Source organism: Ambystoma mexicanum, chromosome 10, assembly GCF_040938575.1.
Source record: "Ambystoma mexicanum isolate Mex_15411 chromosome 10, UKY_AmexF1_1, whole genome shotgun sequence".
In the NCBI taxonomy this organism is placed as follows: domain Eukaryota; kingdom Metazoa; phylum Chordata; class Amphibia; order Caudata; family Ambystomatidae; genus Ambystoma; species Ambystoma mexicanum.
Genome location: NC_090932.1, coordinates 1312741974 through 1312767438, shown reverse-complemented (window position 1 = coordinate 1312767438; position 25465 = coordinate 1312741974). Strand labels below are relative to the sequence as shown.

At 44.6% G+C, this 25465-nt stretch overlaps 1 protein-coding gene across 2 annotated transcripts in view; it reads right to left on the bottom strand.

The window, feature by feature from the left end:
- MORC2 (MORC family CW-type zinc finger 2) overlaps positions 1-25465 on the bottom strand; it is a 959542-nt gene that overhangs the window by 493886 nt on the left and 440191 nt on the right. For both annotated transcript variants that reach the window (XM_069619348.1, XM_069619349.1), the window contains exons 11-12: positions 24415-24494; positions 12252-12334 (exon numbers count right to left, since the gene is read on the bottom strand). In XM_069619348.1, coding sequence (XP_069475449.1) covers positions 12252-12334; positions 24415-24494 — 163 coding nt within the window. The remainder of the gene's footprint in view (positions 1-12251; positions 12335-24414; positions 24495-25465) is intronic.

The window sequence follows — 25465 nt, the reverse complement described above, 5'->3', positions numbered from 1 at the left end:
TGGGGGAACAGGTCTATGTCGCCAATCATGACATATGTCTTCGAACATTAGCTCATGGCATGGTTTGCCATAGAATATTGTCCAAGACACGACACCTAGGTGAACATCTGTCCAACTTTTTTTCTAGGTCTTGGATGGAGGTTCTACCCTAACTGATGGACAACAGTGACTGATCACACTATCCATATTACTGGTCCTGAAGATGACCCCAATAATTGTGTCATTGAAACCAGTCAAGCTTTTTCCTGCAATATCCTTAAAAAAAAGTCTGGGATACTATGGGTCTGATTCACAGAGCGTTTTCCAATGGGATTGTGCCATTATAAAACAATTCTGTGAATCAGGCCCCATGTGCTTCAATTGACTACCTATACCAGCTCTTTTGCTGATACAGTATTGATTATACTGGTTCGATTTAACTACTTTCAGGAGAGCCACATTAGACTTGGAATAGTGAACAGCTATTTTATTAATTAACTTGTTTCACTCCAAACTCGTTTTAGTCTAATTTTGTATCCAACCTTGGCCTGTTAGTTCCGTACCTTGCACTCTGCTCATACTTCGTTGTGGGTGAATAAAGAATGGCTGTGCCCTAAGGATGAATTTCCCTTTGAAAGGCCCAGAACGTTAAAAGGTTGGAAAATGGGTGATTTGTTTTTGGATATTCTGTGATAAACACATTGAACAGATAGGGACAGCTTCTCTCCTCTTTTCTATTAGATAGGCGCTGCACCACCATTGACCCAGGGACAGCACTACCCTACAGGGATAGGGTGTGCTTCTGACTAGGGACAGTGTTAGTGGGCTCATTTATCGATTGTATGAAAAACTCATGTTTGCACTTCAGTGTGCTCTACACTTGTTCTTGTGTGATACAATATATCGAGTACCTAAGTGTTAGGGAAAACTCTCAGAAATGTGCTAACTCCTCTCTACCTTAGAGACCGCCCAGCACTTTTGCTGGACTTTAGGTGTGTGTGTGTAGGTGTGTGTGTGTGTAGGTGTGTGTGTGTGTGTAGGTGTGTGTGTGTGTGTAGGTGTGTGTGTGTGTAGGTGAGAGAGAGAGAGAGAGAGAGAGAGAGAGAGAGAGAGAGAGAGAGAGAGAGAGAGAGAGAGAGAGAGAGAGAGAGAGAGAGAGAGAGAGAGAGAGAGAGAGAGAGAGAGAGAGAGAGAGAGAGAGAGAGAGAGAGAGAGAGAGAGAGATCTTTTTCCCACTCTGTCATGTATTTTTCTGTGATTTAAACTCTGTGCAACTCTCTTTCTTTTCGTTATGGAGTCTGACAAACGCCATAGACATCTTTTGACATTGTGACACATAGCACCTTCAGTGGAGTGCCATAGGGAAGTCTTTCCGATTTCCCCAAGGTTTAAATACCTTCTCTTGGATAAACTACTGTTTTCAAGAGCAGTAAAGTGAAATTGACTTTACTTACATTTTGTAACTTTCTAGACCCAGCACACACCATCTTTGGGTTTGGTATGCTATATAGGCAAATAAAACAAACAGGGTGCTGGATTGGAGGGGTTACTTAGTATCCCCTTGGTCTAGTTTCTCATGTTACATTTTTATGTTACCCTTTCTACAATGAATGGCTGGTGGCAGTGGTTTACCTTTAACTACCATTGGGAGTTTTTACCGCGGGCGGCATTCGCAGCTGAGTATAGCACCCGTGAGTGCCCATTTTATCAATATGGCCCCTTCGTTTTTCGCCATTTCTTGTAGGAAAGGTCCTTCTTGAGATGTACTCCGCGCGCCAAACCAGGTTTGGTCTCTTTGTTCGTCTTGTCTTTGCGGGGTTCACTGGTGAAGCCTGCCTCTGGTTCCAGGGTGTCTGGCAGGGCAGGAAGCGAGGGAGGTGCCTGAAACTCCCTGTGCTTAGTCTCCTTGGTTACAGGAATGCACCCAAAGGTGATTGGCCAGCTGGCTGTCCTTGGAGAACAGCCACCCTGCTGTGTGAGTGACAGCTAGGCTGCAAATGAATGGGAGAGACGCATAAAAGAAGAAGTCTTTTGCAAGGAAGGCAGGGTCGATCACTGGACGAAGGAATCCAAAGAAGAACTTGGAAGAGAAGCTTGCTGCAACTCCTGGAGCGTTTGTTTGGCGGTGAAGCCCTGCTGCTGTGCCAAAGTTCCGAATTCGCCTTGACTAGAGAAGCCCTGCAAAGGACTGTAACGACTGGAGAGGGGTATCTGTGCTCCTGCTCGCGATATGGCAGAGTAGAAGCACAGAGCACCCCAGCCAAGGTTCTCTATTTGGTAGCTTGGACAAGCAACCAAGGCTTAAGCTCTCAGGTGGTGATGCGGGCTGGTCCTTAAGTACAGTGTAGTCCCCAAGCACCCACAAAGGAATGTCCACACACTACGTTAGTGAAAACACAGTGTTTATATAAATAGGGTTCACATTATGTACACAATAACACATTTTGTGCTCCGACAATTCTAAAATGGTAAATATATACAGTTTCTATGTGGTACCACTCTTACACGGATTCCATTAAAATGCATCAACTGTTGAGTCTCAAATGGCATACAAATCAAAATAGCAAAAGTTATCAACATTAGACATTGGAGGAAAGTAAGCTGGTTTAAACAATTGGCAGAATACTGGCCCCTACCCACTAGACAGTTCTGTGTGAGGACCCCCCCCCCACCTGGGCAACCTGTAAATAAAGATATAACACAAGACCAGTCCATATATGGTCTATGAGAGTCTTATTTCATTCTATCAAAGTTCTACCGCCCCAATGTACCTGGTTTAGCAGAGTTAGACGTCGGGTCGTCAACGGATCCGTCTTGAGTGACCCCATTTAAGGCAGGAGTCAAGGATCATCAAGATCCCATGAAGAAAAGGTGAACAACATGGTGCGGCAGCAGCTTTGGCCCTTGCGGTGCTCGTCGACGATCAGTCCTACAAAGATGAGTCGTTGCAGCAAAGAGTCAATGAAGAACTTTGGCCCAGCAAGGGTGTCTGGTCGTCAGCGTCTTTGTGGTCTTCGGGTGGCGGGAAACTCACTGGTGGATTCTCCTCGGCGCGTAAGCGGCCTGGACTTTCTCCAGTGGGACAAAGCGCTCATCGATGATGAGCAAGGGAGTCAAAGTGTTCTTAGGCAATGGAGCGTTGTGGCTCCGGTCAACGAGGATCGTCATCGACGGTGATGGACTTCAATGTCCTGGCGCTTCGCGATTCCGCTGCTGTGCCAGTCTCGGGTCAGCAGCCTTTCGAGTATTTCTTGTGTAGTTTGCTTGCTCTCAGTGGCGACTTGCATTTGCTGCCTTTTGCAGAGCTGCTTGCAGCGTTGCCCTCCACAAGCCTCCCAGCGTGTGGCCCAACAGCGATTTCATTTTCTACAAAACTCTCTATAACATTGTGCAATACTTTTTACTTACCTTCAAGAAGTGCCTCAGCTCCTCTAGACTTTGCTCAAATGACCTCTGACTGTGTTTCAACTATCCCTCAAAAACGTCATACATTCATTACTTGTATAGGTGGGAAAGTGTTAATATACAATGCATTGGGGGGTTCAAAATTGCTTACCTGTTTGAGAAACCTGTTAACCATTGTTTCCTTCCTTAACCTTTTCCTTTTTGACACCAAACTCAGTATTGCTCTAAATGTACCAGTGACATATCAATGTCCACGGTGTCCTAGTTATTTTAGTCACCTCAGGGTATAGGAAGTGTCTGTGTGCCATCCCTAAAGGGCATCTGATTTATTGACACAGAGTGTATTTTGAAGTATATTTAAGTGTTACATATTTGCACCCTTCAAAAGAAGGCTTATTTTAAAACTGACTTAAATTAATAAATCATTGTTTAATCAAGAAACCTCGAGTGTAAGTCTTATTTGGATACTTGTCACTGTGAAACGATGTTGCAACCCTAGAGCTCACATTGAACCCACATTGAACCCTCTTGAGATAAGCCTGGCTGTTCAGACACTCTACAAACTTGTGTAGTACAGGCTTATACAAAAGTTTGGGTTAACTATTGCCAAGAGGACAAGGCTGGTGCAGTCTCTCACAGGGTACTGCAAACAATCTTGCCTTACAGTGTCCAAAACCTATCCTTGCCCTCCCAACGAAAGCTAAACAATGTGTAGGGATATAAAAGAATGAAAGACATGGTGATCAATACAAAGTTCTGAGCTTATTCCAGCACTTCATCTTCAGCTCCCCGTCACCAAGTTCAAGAAAGTGCCACAAAAGTATCACGATCACCTTTTCCACGTTCAAGGCAATACAGTTCCATACAATCGTCGGGGTTCACTTCCCAAAGATCAAGGCAACACAGTTCACATAACAAACGGGTCTTGAGGCTATGTCTTCAAGACGGAAATTGCATTCATCCACCCTCAGGGTTCCTTCCCAAAGATTTCAACTTAGCACCTTGTATTTGTTTCAATTCAACACAAATCTAGGTCCACTTGACCCTCCTTCTGGTTTGCTTTACCAGTTCATTCACAGTGCACCTTCTTGGTTTATTTCACAAAGTCTTTGACCTTTACCGTTTAGGGCTCACTAGTCTAGAAGCAATTTTCGACTACAGAGTCCACCCATCAAAGGTCATGCAACCAGGAACCCTAGGCTCTCCAGTCCACACAGGTTGTTCAGTATTTGTCCTTGTGTACAGATTTGCATTCACTTGGTTACTCTTTATCGGCCTCTTGGCTCTGTGTGCAGTTTCACACCCTCCTGGTTTCTCCTGGTTCGCTTCTTGGCTTTGCCACACCATGTTTCACACTTCTGGCCAGTCTCTGGCCTTTCCACATTGTATTCATACATTTCACCTTGTGGTGGTCTTTTTCACGGCCCACCTTTTTGTTGCATTTCTTTCACATTTGCGCTCTTTTCAGTAAGTTACTTGCAAAATGGGCACTTCCCCTTTTTGTTTTCATCCGTTATTAGCTATGCCCATAAAGCTGTATTAATTTCAGTATACAATAAGTTGACTTTAACTCTGTGCCAAGGTTTTCATTCAGTTCGATATTCAATATACGTAATTGAGCTTTGTTTCAAAGTTTCATTCAGTGTGATAGTCACCAAATGCATACGGCACTGGCTTCCCTATGCATAGCCCGCTAGAAGCGCACTGGTGCTGAGTGATTTTTGCCCGACACTCACTGGTCTTTGGCGTTCCTCTCCAGGGCTCCGTTTCACCTCTTATGCTTCTCAGGTCGGTGGGAAATCCTCAGCGAGCCCCGCTCCCATTCCGGAGGCGGTCCTCCACACGCTGGGGGCTCTAGTGCCTCGGCACAGACGCGGACAGCGTCCTTTCTTCTTTCTTCCTTGGTCAAAGCTTCAGCTGCTCTCTCTCCAACATGGAGACTCCCACACCCGTTGCGGCTTTACCGCTCAGCTTGTCTTTAGTTCCACATGTCTCTGGGACATTGGCCGGTGTCCTGGCTTCCGCTCAGGTCCCACCAGAGCGGTCTCCTAGGGACACGGGTCCCCTGCTGGCCTCTGCCACACTTTACATGCCTCCCTGTTGCTCCCTGTGTTGCTCTTTGGCTCTCCCTTTATACACCTGCAGCCCTTTACAGGTTGCAGGTGTGGATCTTCAATTGGGCTTGCCTGGCCATAATTAAGGGGGCATGCCTGACCTTTAAAGCACTCTACATGCATCTTCTTCGCCCCAGTACTAGAGTGGTGAAATGAGGTTCTATTGTCCATCACTCCTAGTCGCCTCTTCTTCGGCCCAGTACGGACAGAGGTAAAAGGTGTGGTGTGTGGGGGGGGAGGGGGGTGGGGGGGGGGAGGGGGAGAGGGGAGAGACTTTAGAATAGCCTACAATGGCTGGGGAAGGGCTAAGTTGGTCTTTAATAGGAAAAGGGGGATACCATGTCTCACCTGCGGGTACCCCACTCCCAATCCCCAAGGACCCTCCACCCAGGTGATCCTCTCCTGCTTCTCCGCCCCCAGGGTCAGGATCCAAGAGCAATGGCCTTTCCTTGGCCACCTGAAAAGATGATCCAGGGGGGAACAGGAGTATGGATAGGTTTCTCACAGTTGTCACTGAGACTAAAATGTCACAGGAGCAGAGAGCAGGGGGGTGCTAGGTATCCCCTTAGCACTCCAAATAAGGTGGGATGTGCTAATCTCTCATAAGTTAAAGTTTTAGGAAGGATACGAAGTATCCCTCTTCCCTTAAGAACAGTAGTTCTTAGGGAAAATGAAACAATATAAAAAGGAGAACCCAAAGGGTCCCCACCAACACTACACATAAGGTGCTGTGTGCTGCAAAGGTGTAACATAGATGTCTTTAAGAGATATGGAGGAAAGCAAATGCCATAAAAATTAACTAAAACAAAGAACAGCGTTCCCATGGATAGAGCAGTAAGAATGAATGGGGGGCTGCTCCCCTCATTCAGGAGAGCAAGAAAAAGGCCCAGAAGTCCAGCTGAGGGCGGTGAGGCAAGAGTAAAGCTCAGACTGGGCTGCAAATCCGTATACCCTAGAATGGGCAGGCAGGGCTGAGCAGGCTCATTGCCCACAAAGGGCTGGACATAAGAATACCACAGGAGGGGTTGAACGAAGCAATGACTAAGCAGTGCTGAGCAGGCCCATAGCCCACACATGTTTCAAAGGGATCTTGAATTAAGGGTGTATTACTCCACCTTGCTCTTAGCCACCTATGTTCCATGTCAACCTTGTATCAGGCAGTAACAGAATTACAAAATCAAATAAAAACTTGGGATTACTTCTATGTTTATTACAGGTACTTAAGTCACAGTTGGACTTAAGTCACAGTTACATGAAGTTATATACATAAGTGGACAGGACATAACACTGGCTCCCATCACCCAGGCTGGGGAGCTCTAACTGGCTGGGTGTGGAATCCTTGGTAAACATTCCGACATTCACAAGGCAACACTCCACATGACATCATCAGCTTTCACATACAGAGACAAGCACAACACATCTCCTTCCTTTACTGATAAACATTACAAACACACTCAGGCACGATATAACACATCTCCTTCCTTTACTGATTCACACTGCACCCACACAGATAAATCAAATAGACACAACATATCTCCCTTCTTCTCAAACGTCAACACACACGGACAAACACACCACAGCATATTCCCCTCCTTTCCACATCCATCACCAGCACAGGGAATATCAATTCTGAGGGACACTCACCCTACTTCTGTAGGCCACTAACCCGACACACCCACCTACACCTTCAAGCATCTGGGGTGATATCTCCAATCGCACTGGTGGATATGCTACCTCCAAATACTCTAGCAGATTCGCTACACGCTACCTCAAAATACTCTTGCGGAGGCGCTACCTCCAATCACACTGGCAGTGGCGCTACCTCCAGTTACTCAGGCAGAGGCGCTACCAAATGACAAGCAGAAGCGCTACCTACACATACTGTGGCGGGGCCCTACCCCCAATTACACAGGTGGAGGCGCTACCTCCAATTACTCAGGCGGAGGTGCTACCTCCAACTACACTGGGACCCTGGCGGGCGCTACCCAATTCCACTGGCAGAGGTCTTACCTCCAAATACTCTGGAGGGGCGCTACCTCCAATTACACGGGCAGAGGCGCTACCTCCAAATACTGAGGCGGAGGCACTACTTCCAATTGCACTGGCAGAGGCGTTACCTACAAATACACTGGTAGAGGCACTACCTCTAATCACACTGGTGGAGGCGCTACCTCCTATTACACTGGCGGAGGCGCTACCTCCAAATACACTGGCGGAGGCGCTACCTCCAAATACACTGGCGGAGACGCTACCTCCAAATACTCTGGCGGAGGCGCTACCTCCAATCACATTGGCGGAGGCGCTACCTCCAACTACTCTGGCGGAGGCGCTACTTCCTATTACTCTGGCAGAGGCGCTACCTCCAATTACTCTGGCGGAGGCGCTACCTCCAATTACTCTGGCGGAGGCGCTACCTCCAATTACTCTGGCAGAGGCGCTACTACCAAAATACTTTCATGCTCCTCATGTGGGAGGTGCTACCTCCACTGTACTTGCGGAAGTGCTACCTCCACTATAGTCACGGAGGCGCTACCTCCTCACTTCATTGTAGCACATCCACAGGCTACACACACTATGGGTGCTGCCTCATTTCACATCTTCTCTGACTCGCTCTAACCTCACATAACACTGGCTCCCATCACCCAGGCTGGGGAGCTCTAACTGGCTGGGTGTGGAATCCTTGGTAAACATTCCAACATTCACAAGGCAACACTCCACATGACATCACCAGCTTTCACATACAGAGACAAGCACATCACAACAGTTTTGTAAATGTGGTTTTGTAAATGTTTACAACTATTGCTGCTTTAATTTATGAAATAAATATTTTATTTTGATGTAGTTCAATGTTTCAACAACGTGCCACTAACATGTTTCATAAGTTTGCGGCCTGCTTCAGAATACTTCACTTGTCCCAAAATGTCAACAATAGCACTGAAACTGGCATGTGCATCAAGTAGTATTTGGTGTGGCACAAACCAACAGAAATAATAGCTGTCTGGCTTCCAAAGTTACCCAGCGCAATACCAAGATATTGTGGCTACAAATAAAATCATTTAGCAAACTCCTTCAATAAATAAACATTGTACACAAGACTAGTTGAATAGTGTAGCATGGATTCAAGTGATGAAAATATTTCTAAATCAAGCAGGAACTTGACGACAGTTTTTAATGCGAATCCTACGTGGCGTGCTAGAGGCAAGAGTGCAATTTTAGATTACATCTTCATTACAACACAGGACACGTGGAGCTGTAACAATATAGAGATAATTCCCTCAGAAAACAGTGATCATGTAATGCTTAGCTTAGCTCTACCTTGGGAAAGGAAGCCTGTAGAAGCGCCTTGCTTTTCAACACAGATAGAAGTTAGAAATGATGGTAAATGTGTAAAATGGTCCAAATCCAAATTGGGGGAATTTAATAGCATACTATCCCAAGACTTTGAAATATCAACATATGATATAAAATGTGCAACCTATTTAGTAAATCGGTTTTCATCCTATCTGCTAACACACTAGAACGGAGTAAAGTCTTCAAAGGTACTAACCTAGAGGAGAGTAAACTGCCAAAACATACATTTAGTCAGGCTGTTAAAATAAAAATAAAAAAATCGACCATGAGGAAAACTATTCGAAAGCTAAAGAAAGAGTCAGGCGATGTTATGGTACGTAATTACCAAATCAGATTAGACAGAAATATAAAAACTGGCAAATAAGTATCAAGGCTCAGATTGCCCAAAGAGATGGAGTCGATGTTGAAAGCTATGAACGCTGCCAATCCACAAAAAATTTGGTCCATAATAAATAGCTTGCAAACAGCGCAGCATATTGTTCAAGCCAATCCCATTGATTCTCAAACATGTAAGGAACATTTTAACAATCTATATAAAAATCCAACACAATTGTGGATGCCGTCAAATGATGAAGTAGAAAAGTGGTCCCTGAATATTAAGGAAGCAAATATACTAAGATATATCAAGAAAGCTAAATCAACCTCCACACCAGGACCGAACCAGTTATCCTTTTTAACCCTGAAAAGCCATCCTCACATATGGTCGAAATTATTGTATATACTCTTTAGTGACATCTGTAAGAAGAAACAAATTCCACAATCATGGAAAATGGCATATGTGATTCTGATATTTAAACAAGGGGACACGATGAATAGGAAAAACTACAGACCCATTACTCTCCTAAACGTTGAGTCCAAGATATTTGCTGCCATTGTACTGGAGAAATTGACAACATGGATAGATGAGAAAGAGATCTTGGACCTTAGACAAATAGGATTTAGAAACCATATTGGCACCGATGCGGGTGGTCTCCTAATGCATAACTTAATGAGCTTGGTCAAAGGTAAAAACATAGAACAGTTATACATAGCCTTAATGGACCTCACCTCGGCGTTCGATTTGGTAGATCACCCAACTTTATGGAAAACGCTAGTATCTTTGGGCATAGATAGTAATTTACTAAATGTAATCATTAATCTATATTCAGATACTGTCATGCGAGGGAGGTTAAATAATAAAGGACTACTGTCTAATGAGATCACAACAGCCAACGGCTTAAAACAGGGATGTAGAGTGGCAGCGACTCTCTTTAACTTGTATGTCGCGGAAGCAGGAAAAAAACTAAACACTAGTGGGCTGATTGGTATAAAGTTTAGAGGGTGTACTATTAGATGGATAGCTTATGTAGACGATTTCCTATTAATGGACAGGTCGAAAATAGGCCTGCAAAGGTTGATCAACGATTTTGGGTTGTTTATTGAAGAAAGAAAACTAAAAATCAACCCCAAAAAGACGATCATCTTTCAAGGGGGTTATAAAAAGCTGACTCCTGCATTTTCATTTTGGAACTGTGGGAGCGTATAGATCAAGAGTCAATCGGTACTAAAATTCTTGGGCTACACAGTACATAGTCTTAACTCTAATGTGATCCTGAAAAATAATTTAATAATGAAAGCAAAGAAAATTACGAACCAAATTTTAGGCATAGAAAGAAGATTTGGCAAATTTACCTTATCCCCCCCTGCATTCAATTCTACAGACTCAAGAGTATTCCTAATTTAACTTATGGTATGGAATTTATATCTGAATCAATGGTACCTTTTCTGAAAATTGTAGAAGCTTCAATTTGGCGCAACATTTTATTCTTCATACCGAAATATATCCCATTCGAAATGATTAGATACGAATTGGGTTCAACATCCCTTGCATGTATGATGCACCTAAAGAAACTAGCATGGTATAGAAAATGTTTGACTGCAGATAATGAATCAATATATGGCTATATGAGAATAGCAGAGAAGGGAAACTTTATGTCTGATCTAACTTTGGCATGCAAAACCATACTGACGAATGTGGGATTAACAGTGGAGACCCTGTTAAGAAACTATGGGAAAGTTAAGGAAACAATAAAAGCGTACGACTGGCTAGAAAACAACGCTATTCTGCTTAACTCAGGGCTACACTCCCAGATAGTCTCATTCTGGAAATGGTTCCTGACTCCTGAAAAATATATTGCAAAATATCCATCAAGTAATTTTAGGAATAGAACGATGAGATTTAGATTTAATGTCCTGAGTACCAATGAAATTTTGACAATTCATGGCTTAAATATGCAGAAGGTTGGTTGTAGATTCTGTAACATAACAGACGAAAAAGAAACTTTGCTGCATCTACTCTTGGTCTGTCCTAAATTAGCTCGAGAAAGAACCGATTGTTTCTCAAAATGTGTACTAGATACATCTAATGTTGATACAGACAAACTGTGGAAGAAAATGTTACATGGAAATACAACTGACTTAAAATGAAAGTACATACATTCTTGTATACCATATGTGCTTTAGAATGATCAAATAGGCTGAACCTCTAAAGAAACACTGTACCATGCCTCATACTTAAAACAAGATAACAATGTCAGTGCTGCTTGATTGATTTAAAATGGAGATACGACAAGAAAAGATCTCTCTAGCTGAGAATGATGTAAATGCTATTTTGCACGTAAATGTATCCACCTGGGCCCTAATTTTAAGATAAGATTGATGTATGAATTATATGTTACACTATCTAGGAACGGGTGGGTTTTAATAATTTTATCGATATATATTTGTGAATTTTGTAATGTTATTGTAAAGTTTTGGAAAATATTTGATGTTGTTCTAAAATTGTAAAGGTTTTAAACAAACCAAAACAATAAAGATAATAATAGTAAATCTGTTGTGAATGATATCAGCTGTAGAGTAGAAGTTGGAATAGTCAATGTGCGCTTCCTTGTGCATTTTTTATATTTATAATTACCAGAAGTAACTGAAGCCAGATTTATTACAATCTCACGGTTTTGAGATTGCCCAGCAAGGTTTTCTTTCCTAAGGAAAATATATAAACTTTCTGCAGTTCATCAGCACTGCTGACTTGACTTTATTGCTTAACAACAAATAACTGTCCATTGAGAGGAAATGGATAACAGAGGTAAACCAGTATGAAGTAAACAAATGTTAGTGTTAAGCGAACAAGACTGACAAGGTGTAAATACTGTCATATTAAAATACTTTAACCATCCTAGTAAGCAGTAACCTTGAAATCCCTTAAAGCCAATGTTGTTTGTTTGCTTGTGATGATGCTGTGGTGTGCCAGAGCAAAGGTTGATGGATGTCCTGAGGATGGGCATAAGCTATAAGCATTATGTTCGGCTGAGTCTGGATGTGATTCAAATCATATACTGTGCATGTACTTTCATCAATATTCACCCTGGACTCTCTTGACAGGTCTCCACTGAGTCGCAGCTCCAACGCTCTAGCTTTACTCTCTGCTTCTCTTGCCTTTTCCTCCGCTGCGCAAAAAGACAAGGGATGTTAGACCAATATTCTATTAATGTAAACAAATTGTGCTCAGTAACACTTCACAATGTTTCAGAAGGCCCATTAAACAATCAGCAATCATGTCCAACCAGCCTTTCACAGTTCGCAGCATTTCACCATTCGAGTATTTACCAGCACATCAAAAATATTTTAGTCCATTCCATTGGAGTTAACTGGTTGTAGTCAAAGGATTACTTAGACAATAAAAGTTTAATCTTGAATGTTAAGCAATATTGTATGCAGTAGACTGCACCAGCCTTGTCTTCCTGGCATTAGGGAACCCAACCTTTGGTATAAGTCTGTACTACACAGGTTGGTAGTGTGGCTGAGCAGCCAGGCCCATCTCAAGAGGGGTCAATGTGAGCTGTAAGGTTGCAACACAGAGTTTCACAATGACAATTAACTCGAGGTTACTTGATTAAACAATTATTAATTTAACAGTCAGCTATATAAACCTTCTTCAGAAGGGAGGAAAACATAACACTTAAAATATACTTCTAAACACACTGTTTCTCTAAATCAGATGATACACATTGGTGATGGCACACAGACACTTCCTACACCCTCAGGTGACTTAAATAGCTAGGACACTCTGGACATTGATTTATCACTGGCACATTTAGAGCAACACCGGGTTTGGTGCAAAGGATTAGATATGGCAATAAAACAAAGGTTAACAAATCATTCATAAACTGGTAAGTACTTTTTAACCTTCCAATGCAAAGAAAATGAACCCTTTTGTGAGGGAAAGGCAAAAGCACAAGGTGTTAGGGAGAATTCTCAGAAATGTGCTAATTCCCTACACCTTAGAGACCCCCAGCAACTTTGCTGGATTTTGAGGACTGGAGTTCTTTTTAACTGGAGAGAGTGCAACCCTTTTTTCCCACTCTCTCAAGTATTTTAATGTAGTTTTGTACACAGTGTTTCTTTTGGTTGTGGAGTCTGACAAACTCCATAAGCATCATCTTTTACATTGTCACACAGCACCTTCAGATTTCCCAAAGGTTTAAATACCTTCTCTTGGATAAACTACTGTTTCCAAGAGCATTAAAGTGAAATTGACTTACAATTGTAACCTTCTAGACCCAGCACACACTATCTCACCATAGGGTGCTGGAGGGGTTACCTAGTATCCCCTTTGTCTTGCTTCTCATGTAACATTTTTTATGTTACCCCTTTCTCACTGAATGGCTGGTGGCAGTGGTTTCGTTTTAACTACCATGGTGTGCATTTACCGCAGGCTACGTTCGCAGCCACAGTAAAGCACCCAAGGATGCCATTTTTGTCAAAATGGCCCAGTCTTCTTTTTTTGTCATTTCTTTGTGGAAAGGTCTTTCTTGAGATTTACTCTGCGCGCCAAACCAGGTTTGGTCCCATTGTTTGCTTTGCCTTTGGCAGGATTCACAACTGAAGCCCGCCTCTGGCTCCAGGGTGTCTGGGGTAGGCAGGAAGTGAGGGAGGTGAACGAAACTCCCTGTGCTGAGTCTCTTAGGAGACCCAAATGCACTCTCTGGTGATTGGCCGGCTGACTGCCCGGCAAGCACAGCCACCCTGCTGGGTGACTGACAGCTAGGCTGGAATAAATGGGAGAGAACTAAATAAAAGGCGAGGCTTTTGGCTTGGAAGGCAGAGTCGACCACTGGACGAAGAAACCTAAGAAGAACTTGAAGAGGACGCCTGCTGCAACTCGTGGACCGTTGGTTTGCCCGGTGAAGCCTTGCTGCAGTGCCTAAATGCAAAGTTTGCATCGACAGAGAAGCCCCTGCAAGGACGACTTCTCCCCTTGAGTTGGTGGGACCAACTAACTCCAATGTAAGCCACCTGGACATCCATCTCGGAGCTGGTTGAATTTCCACAGAGTTGCTGCTGGAAACCGTATAACCAGGGAGAGGAACACCAGATTGTGTGTGTTGCTTTTAAGCTGGCCAAGAGCTCCAGAAAGATCCTCCGGACTCTCAGGAAGCAGGACTGACCGAGCCTGAGCTCCCTCAACAGATTGCGGGAACACTGAAGCAAGGAAAGGACATTTCGACAGCCAGGAACCGCTGTGTTGCTATTTGATGTAGACGCGAGGAGCTGAAACAATGAACAGCCACTGAAAGTGAAGTTTGCCGTTTGCGTGTTTTGACCGTCCCAGTGCATTACAGGAGTCCACCAACGTCCTCCCTCTTGTCCCCGCGACTGAGGCCTAGGAACAGTAAAACCTGCAGAGCTGCGCAGGAACAGGAGTCATCTGCTGCATCTTTGCTTCATCTTTAATGCTACTGTACACAGTCTAAGAGAACTTACCTCTTTTGCTGTACAGTTGCTTGCATCTTCTACTACTCACAAGTCTAATCAGCTTGTGGCCCGACATTTGATTCTCCTTTTCTCCAAAGACTTCTCGAACATTGTGCAAAGACTTTTCCATTCACCTACCAGAAGTGCTTCATCCTATATAAGACTTTTGGCCATTGACTTTGGCCTAGCCTATTGTACTGAATGACTTTCTGGAGGGATCCAAAAGTATTTGCCTGCTTAAGAATATTTGTGGTCTCTTGTATGTTCTAGATCATCTTTTCTTTAGACTTATTACTATACGATTCTAAATGCAACAGTGATATATTAATGTCCCCAGCACCCTAGCAACTGAAGTCGCCTGAGGGTGTAGGTAGTGTCTGTGGGCCATCCCAAAAGGGTAGAGATATTAAGAGTGTGTATTTGAGTGTTACTATTATATTGCTCCCTTCTGAAGAAGGCTTATTCTGACTGATAAATAAATTGTTTATTCAAGAAACCTTGAGTGTAGGAGTTTAATTGAATACTTGTAACTGTAAATCTCTATGTAACTCCACTACAGCTCCCATTGACCCCTCTTCAGATAAGCATGGCTGCTCAACACGCTACCAAAACTGTGTAGTACAAGCTTAAAACAAGGGTTGGGTTTCCTATACCTATAGTCAGAATTGTTTGTAGTGTTCACAGAGGGTACAGGGTACTGCATACAAACTTTGCCTAACACGAAATTAGAGGTAAGAAGGGTCTCTCAGGGAGTGAGGGCAGTCAATGTTAGTTGAGCAAAGTCTAGGGGAGCTGAAGATCTTCTTGCAGGTAAGTAAAAGTCTTGCACAATGTTTTTAGAAACCTTTGTAGAAAGAATATTCACTTGAAAGGCCACAAGCTGGGAGGCTTGTGAGGGGCAAAGCTGGAAGCAACTCTGCAATGGCATGCGAACTAGCAAGGCTACACAACAAGAGGCAAGTCCTCGTAGGTTTACAGTACCTTTGGTAAGAACACCACTGGATCCAGCTGCACTTCTGTTCCTGTGTAGGTCTGCAGGTCATCTGTTCCAGGACCACAGTCGTGGGATTCCTGCACTACGAATGGAAGGTTGGCGGCAGCAATGGGCAAACTTCAGATCAGCAGCACTTCGCGGTTTCAGCTCCTCGTGTTTCTCGCAAATAGCACCACTGTGATCTCTCAGATACCACTATGGACTTTCCTTGCATCTGGGGTACATCATTCTGTTGAGGTGGCTCAGGCTTGGTCAGTCCTGCTTCAAAGGAGTCCGGAGGATCTTCCTGGAGCTCGGGTCCAACTTAAAAGCGATGCACTCGGTCTGGTGTTCCTCTCCCTGGCACTTCGGTTCCTGCAGCAGCAATGGAAGTACAGCCAGCTCCGAGATCAGGTCCAGAAGAGTTCACTTTGCGGTTGATTGGTCCCACCAACCCAAAGGGAGAAGTCGTCCTTGCAGGCCTTCTGTAGTCGATGCGAATTCGGTGCTTCAGCACAGCAGCAGGGCTTCACCGGGCAAACCAACGGTCCGCGAGTTGCAGCAGGCATCTGTTCCAAGTTCTTCTTCGGATTACTTTGTTCTAGTGGTCGACTCTGCCTTCCAAGCCAAAAACCTCGCCTTTTGTGCTGGTTTCTCCCATATATTTGCAGCCTAGCTGTCACTCACAAAACAGGGTGGCAGTCCTCCAAGGACAGCCAGCCAATCACCTTTGGGTGCATTCCTGTAACAAAGGGGATTAAGTACAGGGAGTTTTGGGCACCTCCCTCACTTCCTGCCCCTGCCAGACATGCTGGAGCCAGAGGCGGGCTTCACCAGCAAATCCTGCCAAAGACAAAAAACAAACAAAGGGACCAAACTTGGTTTGGCACGCAGAGTAAATCTCAAGAAGGACCTTTCCAACAAGAAATGGCGAAAAAAGACGACCGGGGACATTCTGACAAAATGGGAACCCATGGGTGTCTCACTGCAGCTGCAATTTCAGCCCGCGGTAAAACCACACAATGGTAGGAAAAAGTAAACCACTGCCACCAGCCATTAATTGTAGAAAGGATAACATAGAAATGTTACATGAGAAACTACACAAAAGGGGATAGTAAGTAACCCCTCCAGTACCCTGATTGTAAGATAGTATGTGCTGGGTGTAGAAAGTTACAAATGTAAGTAAAGTCAATTTCACTTCACTGTTCGTGCAAAAAAGGTCTCACTCTCTCCAGTTTAGAAATTAAATGTCCTAAAGTCCATGGATGACCTTCATTAGGTCCTTCAGGAGTAGGGGCCTTGCCCTCTGAGGTACTGGGCCTCCGCTCCTGGTGAAACTGCTGAGGCACCCGTTACGTGTAGCTGTAAGGCTGTGATGGGTAGATGTATCCCCGAGGAGACCAATATCCTGCACCATAGGATCCGCTTCCAGAGGTAAGGGGGCTGGGATCATCTTGCAAAGCCCATTCGATGGCGAAAGCACTGGCACTCCCAGCTTGACCCAAGATGGCTGCCAGCCTGGCAGGCTTTGCCATATGCCTCTGCCATTTTAAAGCCTTGTGCCACGCCCAGGGAGGCCTCAAACAGCAGAGGATACAGCCTGGGTCTTGCACCCGAAGCAGAGGCGTCGACATCAGAGATCAATCTGGTAGGCGTTGAGCCTTCAGTCAGACAGCTGGTAGTCGTAACGCCATAACTCACAACCTCGGAGCGCGCTCCGGTAGGTTGGACGCCCTCAGCACCTGTGCCCGTAGCCGTGCTGGATCGTGCCGAGGATAGATTCTTGGAGGTGGCACTCGACGATCCCTTACCGCCTGGGGTCGAACAAGGTGACGAACTTGCTCGCCCTTCCGAGGACAGCCCAGTAGGGCCACTCAGCCGCTCCGCTTGGGAGCCCGTAGCCTATGAGGCCTCAGGTCTGCCACAACATGAATTTGAGGAATCCTGATCCGTGGGAACCCCAGGGAAGGAGTGGCCGCGCTTTGGAGTCGTGCTAACCAGAGGGCCCATTTTGTCTTGACAAGAGCTCCTGGAGACTAAGTCCTTAACGTAGGGAGGAGGAGAAGTGTGGAAGATCTCCCTCCACTGTAACCAGCGATTCTGGCCTGTGACCGAGAACGCTGCAAGCAGAACATGCGTCCCATCGGTGGTCGGGTCCCAAACACTCAAGACAGAGTGCATGGGGGTACGAGGCCGGGCACGAGCGGTCGCATGAGACTTCTCGTGAATCCTCCTCTGGGTCGACATGCGCTAGGGGTGGCGAGGCACCGAAAGGAAGTTAAGTAAGTTTGAAAAAACAAAACCGGGAGCAAACGGAAAGCTAAAAAAGTCTCTGCGCTGGCTGCCAGGCCGGACACCGTCCGTGCGGAAAAAGGGACTGGGGTGAGGCGGTGCAGGGCAGGGCCTTTGTGGGGCAGTCGCACGTCCAAGCCCTTCCCCCTGCGTGCAATACTAAATTTAAAGGGGAAGCTCAATGTTTCGCCGTCATGGGTTCCTTTACCATCCCCATGTTGGGAGAAGCCCACAAGGATGGCGTAAAGGGGACAGGACATATGAGTACAAGAGGTCTTCCAATCTAAAGAAATATATGTGTTTAAACTTCGAGGAAGAGAAACCCAGGAGAAAAGAACCCCATAACAAGATACAGAACCTTGTGCTGGAACTACTTTTATGAACACGTTTGCAAGAACTTCAAAAGGTTAAAGATATTTCGCTTTTCAACTTTATAATTTAGTTTTAGTGTGAGGGTCAGAATAGAACGTTTGGACACAAGGACAGTTTAATTTTGGCATACTTAGTTTTGGATAACAAATACTCTGAGACCAAGCGCCAAGTTAAATCACCATCACAAAGTTTAATGGTAAATTCGTGTGTGCCCTTTGGATGACACGTGTTTCAGCAATTTGCCTTTATCAAATCTGGGCATATTTCCTTGTGTGCAAGTTCAAAACATAACTGGATGTATCTTCATTATAACATTCACAAAAGGTATATACAAACATTTTAAACCAAGTTTATTTTTGGATTGAAGGCATACAGGTACATATAACTCAACATTTGCCATCAATTATTATTTAGGTTGTGTCTTACTTGTGTTCATTCCTTACAGTTTGTAGAAGTTCGCTTTACCTTCAAAGATTTTCAATTTTCAATCCCCCCCACTCTCCCCTTCCCTCCATCCCCCACCTCCCCCTTACCAACCTCTCCTCCTACAATTTTAACCTCTACTTTACACTATAAAGTTCAGTAGATTTAGGATCTTTTCCTGACGCTTGAGTCCCGGCGTCTTTACGTCTGGTCTGGTCTCAGATGACATGCATGTTTCGCCGTAGACGGGGCTTGAAGAATTGGGCTGCTCTGTCCCGCACCAGTTCATGGAATGGGTTCCAGATAGTTAAGAATTTTAGATATTTTCCAGTACGGAGAGCACATATCTTCTCCATAGCCATTACTCCCCAGACCTTGATCCACCACCATGCTGAGGTCGGGCCCTCTGTTTTTCCAGTTTTGTGCAATGGTCATTCTTTCTGCTGATAACAAGTGAGTAATGAGCATGGCTGTCATTCCTGACATTGCGTAATTACTTTCTATGGGGACTCCTAAAACAATTGTTTCGGAGATCTCGGCAGTTCAACCCCAGAAATGTCCTTTATGTGGCTTAGCATTTCCTTCCCATACGCCACGACTTTGGGGCATGTTCACCACATTTGGAATAGAGCTCCCTTCTCACCGCAGTTCCCCCAGCAGTTTGGTGAGTATGTCTTTGTGATTTTATGAATGCGGTTCGGGGACATATACCATCTGAGGCATAGTTTGTAAGCCGATTCCTTTATCGTAGTGCATCTGGAGGTGCCGTGTGCACGTGCCCATATTTGGTTCCATTCCTCCTCTGTTAGTGGCTCTTGCATGTCTCTTTCCCAGTTCATTTTGTATGCGAGATTGTCGGTCGATCGATCGTAGGAGAGCAGTCTGTAGAGTCTGGTGACCCCCTTCGCCGTGTTTCCTTCTTGCAGAAACAGTCCTAGGCCAGATGGCATTCCCGTGCCCGCTCGCTTAACCGTTGGGTGAGTTATCCAGTGCCTTATTTGTGCTTATGTATAGTGCTCATTTTCTCCTATATTGAATTTCTGCCGACAGTCTGAAGAGTAATGGGGAGCCGTCTTTGTACATGTCTTTCAGGTACATAGTCCCGGCCCCTGACCATCCCGCCCAATACTTTAGTTGAAGACCCAGTGTGAAATCTGGGTTGTGCATCAGCGGCGTATATGGGCCCATTCCGCTTGGGATGCATTTTTTTCCCGGGCTTTGTCCCAGCTATGCAGTGACCATTTAATCATTTCTAATAGCGCACCACTGCTCTCTCGGTTTTCTTTTCTCAGGCACAGAGTTATTAGGGGGGCTAATGAGGACGATTGTTCGTTTCTACACCATCCCTTATGGTTCTCTGGTTTTGCCCACCTCAACATTGGTGCTAGTTGTGCTGCTAAGATGCATCTGTCCATTTCTGGAACTCCCAGGCCGCCCAGGAGCGGGGAGCGCATTAGGATTCGTTTCTGGCTCCAAGGTTTCTTACCGTGTCAAATAAATTTAAATATCGTGTTTTGCAACTCTCGGATCTTAGCTGGTGGTATGGGCTCCGGTAGTGAACTTATTACATAAAGGAGACGAGGGGATATATGCGAACATTAATGTTTTCGGTCAAAAATAGAAATCATATACATAAATGATTGACCTAAATATAAACAAACAATTATAAAAATAAAATGTATCAAGTATATGACAGACAATTGGGGTTGGTATGAGGGAGGATTGAAGGGAGTTAAGGAGAGAAAAGAGAATACATATGAAATAAATTTCAATTATGCCATGATCAGTGTACCAGTAGTTAGTTTAGCATTTTGATTATGACTGAAAAAGTTAAGTTCATGAACATTCAGTATCGATACTTGGCAACATTTGCAGCTTGGTAATGTCCTTGTATTGGGTTGTTAATAAGTGTTTTAAAAAAACACTCCATGCTACTCATGGTCTGAGACTAGTTTTTTGGAAAAAGTTTTTCAGTTTGGATTTTTATAGTCACTATTGTTCAGCATTCGACAGACAATTAATAGTATTCTTACCATCCGTCTTCTATGGTCCCTTAGTTTTGACTTTTGTTTAGTGGGGTAAATCCCTGTGAAAGTGAGTTTTAGCGCTATTCCCCATTTAATTCATCATTAGGTTCATACCACTCTAAAGTCATTCATAATCATAATTTTTTTACGTGCCCTGAAATTGCTTGTGCAACTTCAAACCTCTCAGTTCTCGTGCTAAACATGCACGGTAATATTGATTGTATTCTATAATGATGCGTTCTCCCACTCCAGCGTGCGCTTAATACATGTCAGAGCCAGAGTCTGGCGTATTGTGAATGCCGCCGATTGTCTAATTGCTATCTGTTACTCGTACTTCTATACAAGTTTGCTCATCTTTGTAAGATATCTGCAGGCACCCCCGCTGGGGCTAGGGTGTTCTTCCTTAGGTCCAGATAGCATATTGTCTTTTCCCATGTGTTGTGTCTAATGTCCTGACATTCAATTTTTTGACCTTGGTACTCTTTTTCTCCCTTTTACCAATACTCCCCTAATCTATGGCACCTCGAGACTACCACTGAAAAAAAACTCCCCTGCATCAATCACAACAAACGGGCCGGCAGCTCTCACAGCGGTTTCACCCGACACACCACCACCCCATGCACAACAACACTCTCACCCGAAAAGTACTCCAGGTAAGCCAGCAGCCTGCGCTGTGGCACACCCGCAACATTCCCACTGCGCCACAACCCACAAAATCCATCCACAAAAGAGACCACGAATAATGAGATAAGTAGCCCAGTGTAACCCACATCCATCACTAAGGCACAACGCAATACACCCACCCATTCTAGGCGCATCCTATGACCCTTTTCACATGAGAGACCAGGAATGATGAGACCATGCAGTCCGCTCAGAGATCGCACCAGCCACACAGCTCCGAAGACCAGGGTACGTATAATCCCTGAAGACCTCCGGTACGTATACCTACACCACATCTGAGGCCACAGGCTGCAGGCACGACCAAGCACCCAGGCACCATAGAATGCATAGACCAGAGGAGCTGAAACTATGCTATGCTTTCCGGTCGAGGAGCGCACATAACCGTACACACTGAAACACCAGACGTACCTCAACACCTCTGCCACTAGCATATGGCGACTACCAACGAAAAGAAATTCGGTATAGCCGGCCACACATCGAATCTTTCAACAATAGCTCTCTATCGCAACCTCCAACAGCGCCCTCCCATGTGCCCGGACCATGAGGCTGCTTAGTCGAGCCTAGGCAGCCACCCAAGCCCTAGACCGGCAAAAATGCACACATGCATCTCCTAAAACAAAACTTCTAGAATTTTCCTTGACACATTGACTACGGTCACAGAGGGCGTTGCAACAAGGAAAAAGGCGCATTGAGGCCATACAAATGGGGAAGAGCGCTATATAAATAACCCAAGCGCTATATAAATAACCCAATACATGCCACTGTGAATCTCTATGTTGCACCTCTACAGCTCACATTGACCGCTCTTGAGATAAGCCTGGCTGCTCAGTCACTACCAACTTGTGTAGTAAATGCCTATACCAAAGGTTGGGTTACCTATTGCCAAGAGGCCAAGGCTGGTGTAGTCTCCCACAGGGTTACTACATACAATCCTGCCCAACAGTCCCTGTCTCGCTCTCTGTGCATTTATGTGCTCCACTTTTTATAGTTTGGAAAATGGTCCATGAGTTTCATGTGTGTGTGATTGTGACCGAGTGCCTGACCTTGCCCGGCCTAGCCTTATTAGTGGGACAAGGCCAGTGCATATTACTACTGGTAATCTTCCTATTCTCAGTCTTCCTCTTCCTGGTCTCAGTAGCTGGGCTGATAAGGAAAGAAGGGGAGGTATGGCAGTTGTAGCATCCCTTAAAGTTAGAGGGAATATGGGGAAAATAACAGTGAGGAAAAGGGGAATACCATGTCTCAACTTCTGGTGCCTCCTCCCCACTGCCCTAGGACATTCTACCCAGGTAGTCCTCCCTCACTTGTCCACCCCCAAAGTAGGGATCCAATAGCGATGACCAGTCCACCTGATTAAGGGATACCTGGGGGCTGAGTCGTGAAATAACTTCAGGTTTTTCACACTGTGAACTGCTTTCATTCTACTGAATCACTACTTGCATTCTTTTAGTTGTATACATTACTGTATGCATTCCTACAAACCTAAAGGTGACAGTATATAGATGTTTGATAATTGAGTATTTATTGTGCGATATTACTACCAGCTTACTTCATTTCGTAGTGTGTTTTGGGTCTATAATAAAAAATTAAATTGTTGTACTTAGCTGTCAAAATGTAATGATTGTGTGGTTCACTATGTGTACTCATTGTGGGCCGCTGACCCCACTCACTTTCTCCTGAGATTAAGCCTTGACCGCTCTCCACGCTTACCTAAATTGGGTTTGGCTAACCTCTCAGAGTGGCCCTGTTCACTATAAGTAGTGTGGCCTCCTAAAATCTGTCCACCAGACCACATTCCAGAAATCCATTTTAACAGAGAACACTGGCACTGGTAGCCATAAAGTGACCAGTGCACCTCAAAACGAAGTGCAGTAGGTGATTAAAGGAAAAGGGCCTCACTCACCACAAAAATCAGCAAAGATCCAGACAAAAAGCAGATATACTAGGGACTCCATTTAAAGACATTTTCCCAAAGTGAAATATGTTTAAATGGTCAGGGGACTAGCAATGGCCCCAAGCCTTTGACGAAGGCCTTTGTAAGCCCGCCCACCAAGGCATTAACACTAAAATATTAGATGTTCTGCCTTACGAGATGCTGCTATATGTCCAAGGAAAAGCTAAATGAAGCTGAAAGGGCAGAAAGGGTGGGTTTTATCTGACCAAACAATCCTTACTCCTATATGGCTAGGGAAGGACATGTACTTTTATCAACCAATTTCTGCCATACAATTGCCACTGTCTCAAGCTGCGTTTTGGGGGGGTATACCGGCAGTAGCAAGGAGGAAGTCAATCAGTGGAGGTGGTGGAGGAGGAAGGCAGGCCATGGGTACCAACAGCAGGCAGTCCTGAGGCTATAAAGGGTGTGATGATGGCAGCTGGAAAAATACTGGAGAGCACCATGACTTCAGGAAGGGGTGCACAGTGGCCATACTGGGTGGAGGTAACCACATTGGCCTATTAAGGCACCTGAATGCGGAGGGGAGAATCCCTGGGTGGGGGAAGAGTAAAAGAATGCAGCTTCGCCAAAGGGACAGGAGTTACAACCAGCAAAATGGTGTCCGGGGTAAGGAGGTGCCAGCATGGAGGGAGGAACGCAGGCTTGGATTAGTGGAAAATGCCTGCACTCCTCACACACATTGGCTGCCACCATTCTGAAGTGTGCAAGTTGAAAATGCACCACAGCTGTGGCAGGATTTAGAATGTATTAGGACACGGGTGAAGAAGCCAGGCCAAAATACAGTCTGAAAGACCGTCCTACTTCCAGCATGCAGTACAGTACCAGAAATCACAATAATGTAGTGTGGGGCCAAAGAAGCACTGCTGCAACTCTCCTCAAAAGCAATATGCCTAACCATCTATAGTGGCTACTTTAGAACTTGAAGAATGAGCTTCAAGACCGCCAAGAAGGGAGAGAAACCCTTTGTCCAGAGTAGTTATGTCAGTTCAACAACCCATAAAATACATTTCAGTAAAAGACAGCCTTAAAAAAATAGTGCATTTTTACCGATCTTTGCAGTGTGCTCAGACTTCTTCACTTCCTGCTCTGCTCGAGTTTTGAATCGATTGGACGTGTATTTATACTTTCTAAGATGACAAAGAATGCATTATAAGAAATGAGTCAAGGAGTGCATTTTTAAATAGATTGTGCATAAACTGGGCATATTATCCAGAAGACATTTAATCTGAACTAGCCCGTACTATTGCATAGTCAATCATCTGGTTCATCCACATTACCACCTAGAAAGGGTCCAGCAGCAGGTCCCATAGTTGCAGACACCACATGTGGCAAAATATATGTTACTGACCAACAGGAAAATAAATGTTCACGCCCATGCACATCTGTATCCAACCTAATAGCAGCATGACAAGCCATGGGGCGTCTGCCTTTGCCTTCGTATGCTCAATGTGCAAAGTAAAGACTTCTCCTCACATAAGCATATCACAACATTGCAAGCTGAAACACCACTAAAGTTTTAAAGGCAACATAAAATGACACATTTTTGGTTTTAGTGCCACCTATGAGACAAAACGAATACTATGGAGTACAGAAAGAGAGCAACACATTACTTACCTCTGGTAATGTTCTTTCCGATAGATGTTCCTCCCACAGATTCCTCGTTTTAGATATATTCTCTCTGCTTTAGCAGATCTCGGAAACTTCAACAGCAGCGTGAGCCATGCAACATGGCGTCAAGGTCCCTCAACGTGATTCTTCCTCGAGGTCGAACGGGGACGTTGGTGTCATTATAAGTAGCTTGCACCATGACCCATGACAAAGTTCAGCTGTTGCTCTGCCCCTCACCCTCATTCAGCAAAGTTGGGGAATCAATTGTGTTAGGCAAAGTTTGTATGCAGTACCCTTTAGGACCACTACACACAACTAGGACTACAGTTGTAAGCAAAACCAACCTTTGGTATAAGTCTGTACGAGTAGTCAGGCTTATCTCAAGAGGGAATGTGAGTTGTAAGGGTGTTACACAGAGGTCTATAATTACAAGTATTCAAATAGACTCATACACTCAACGTTTCTTGGCAAAACACTTAATTTATTTTAC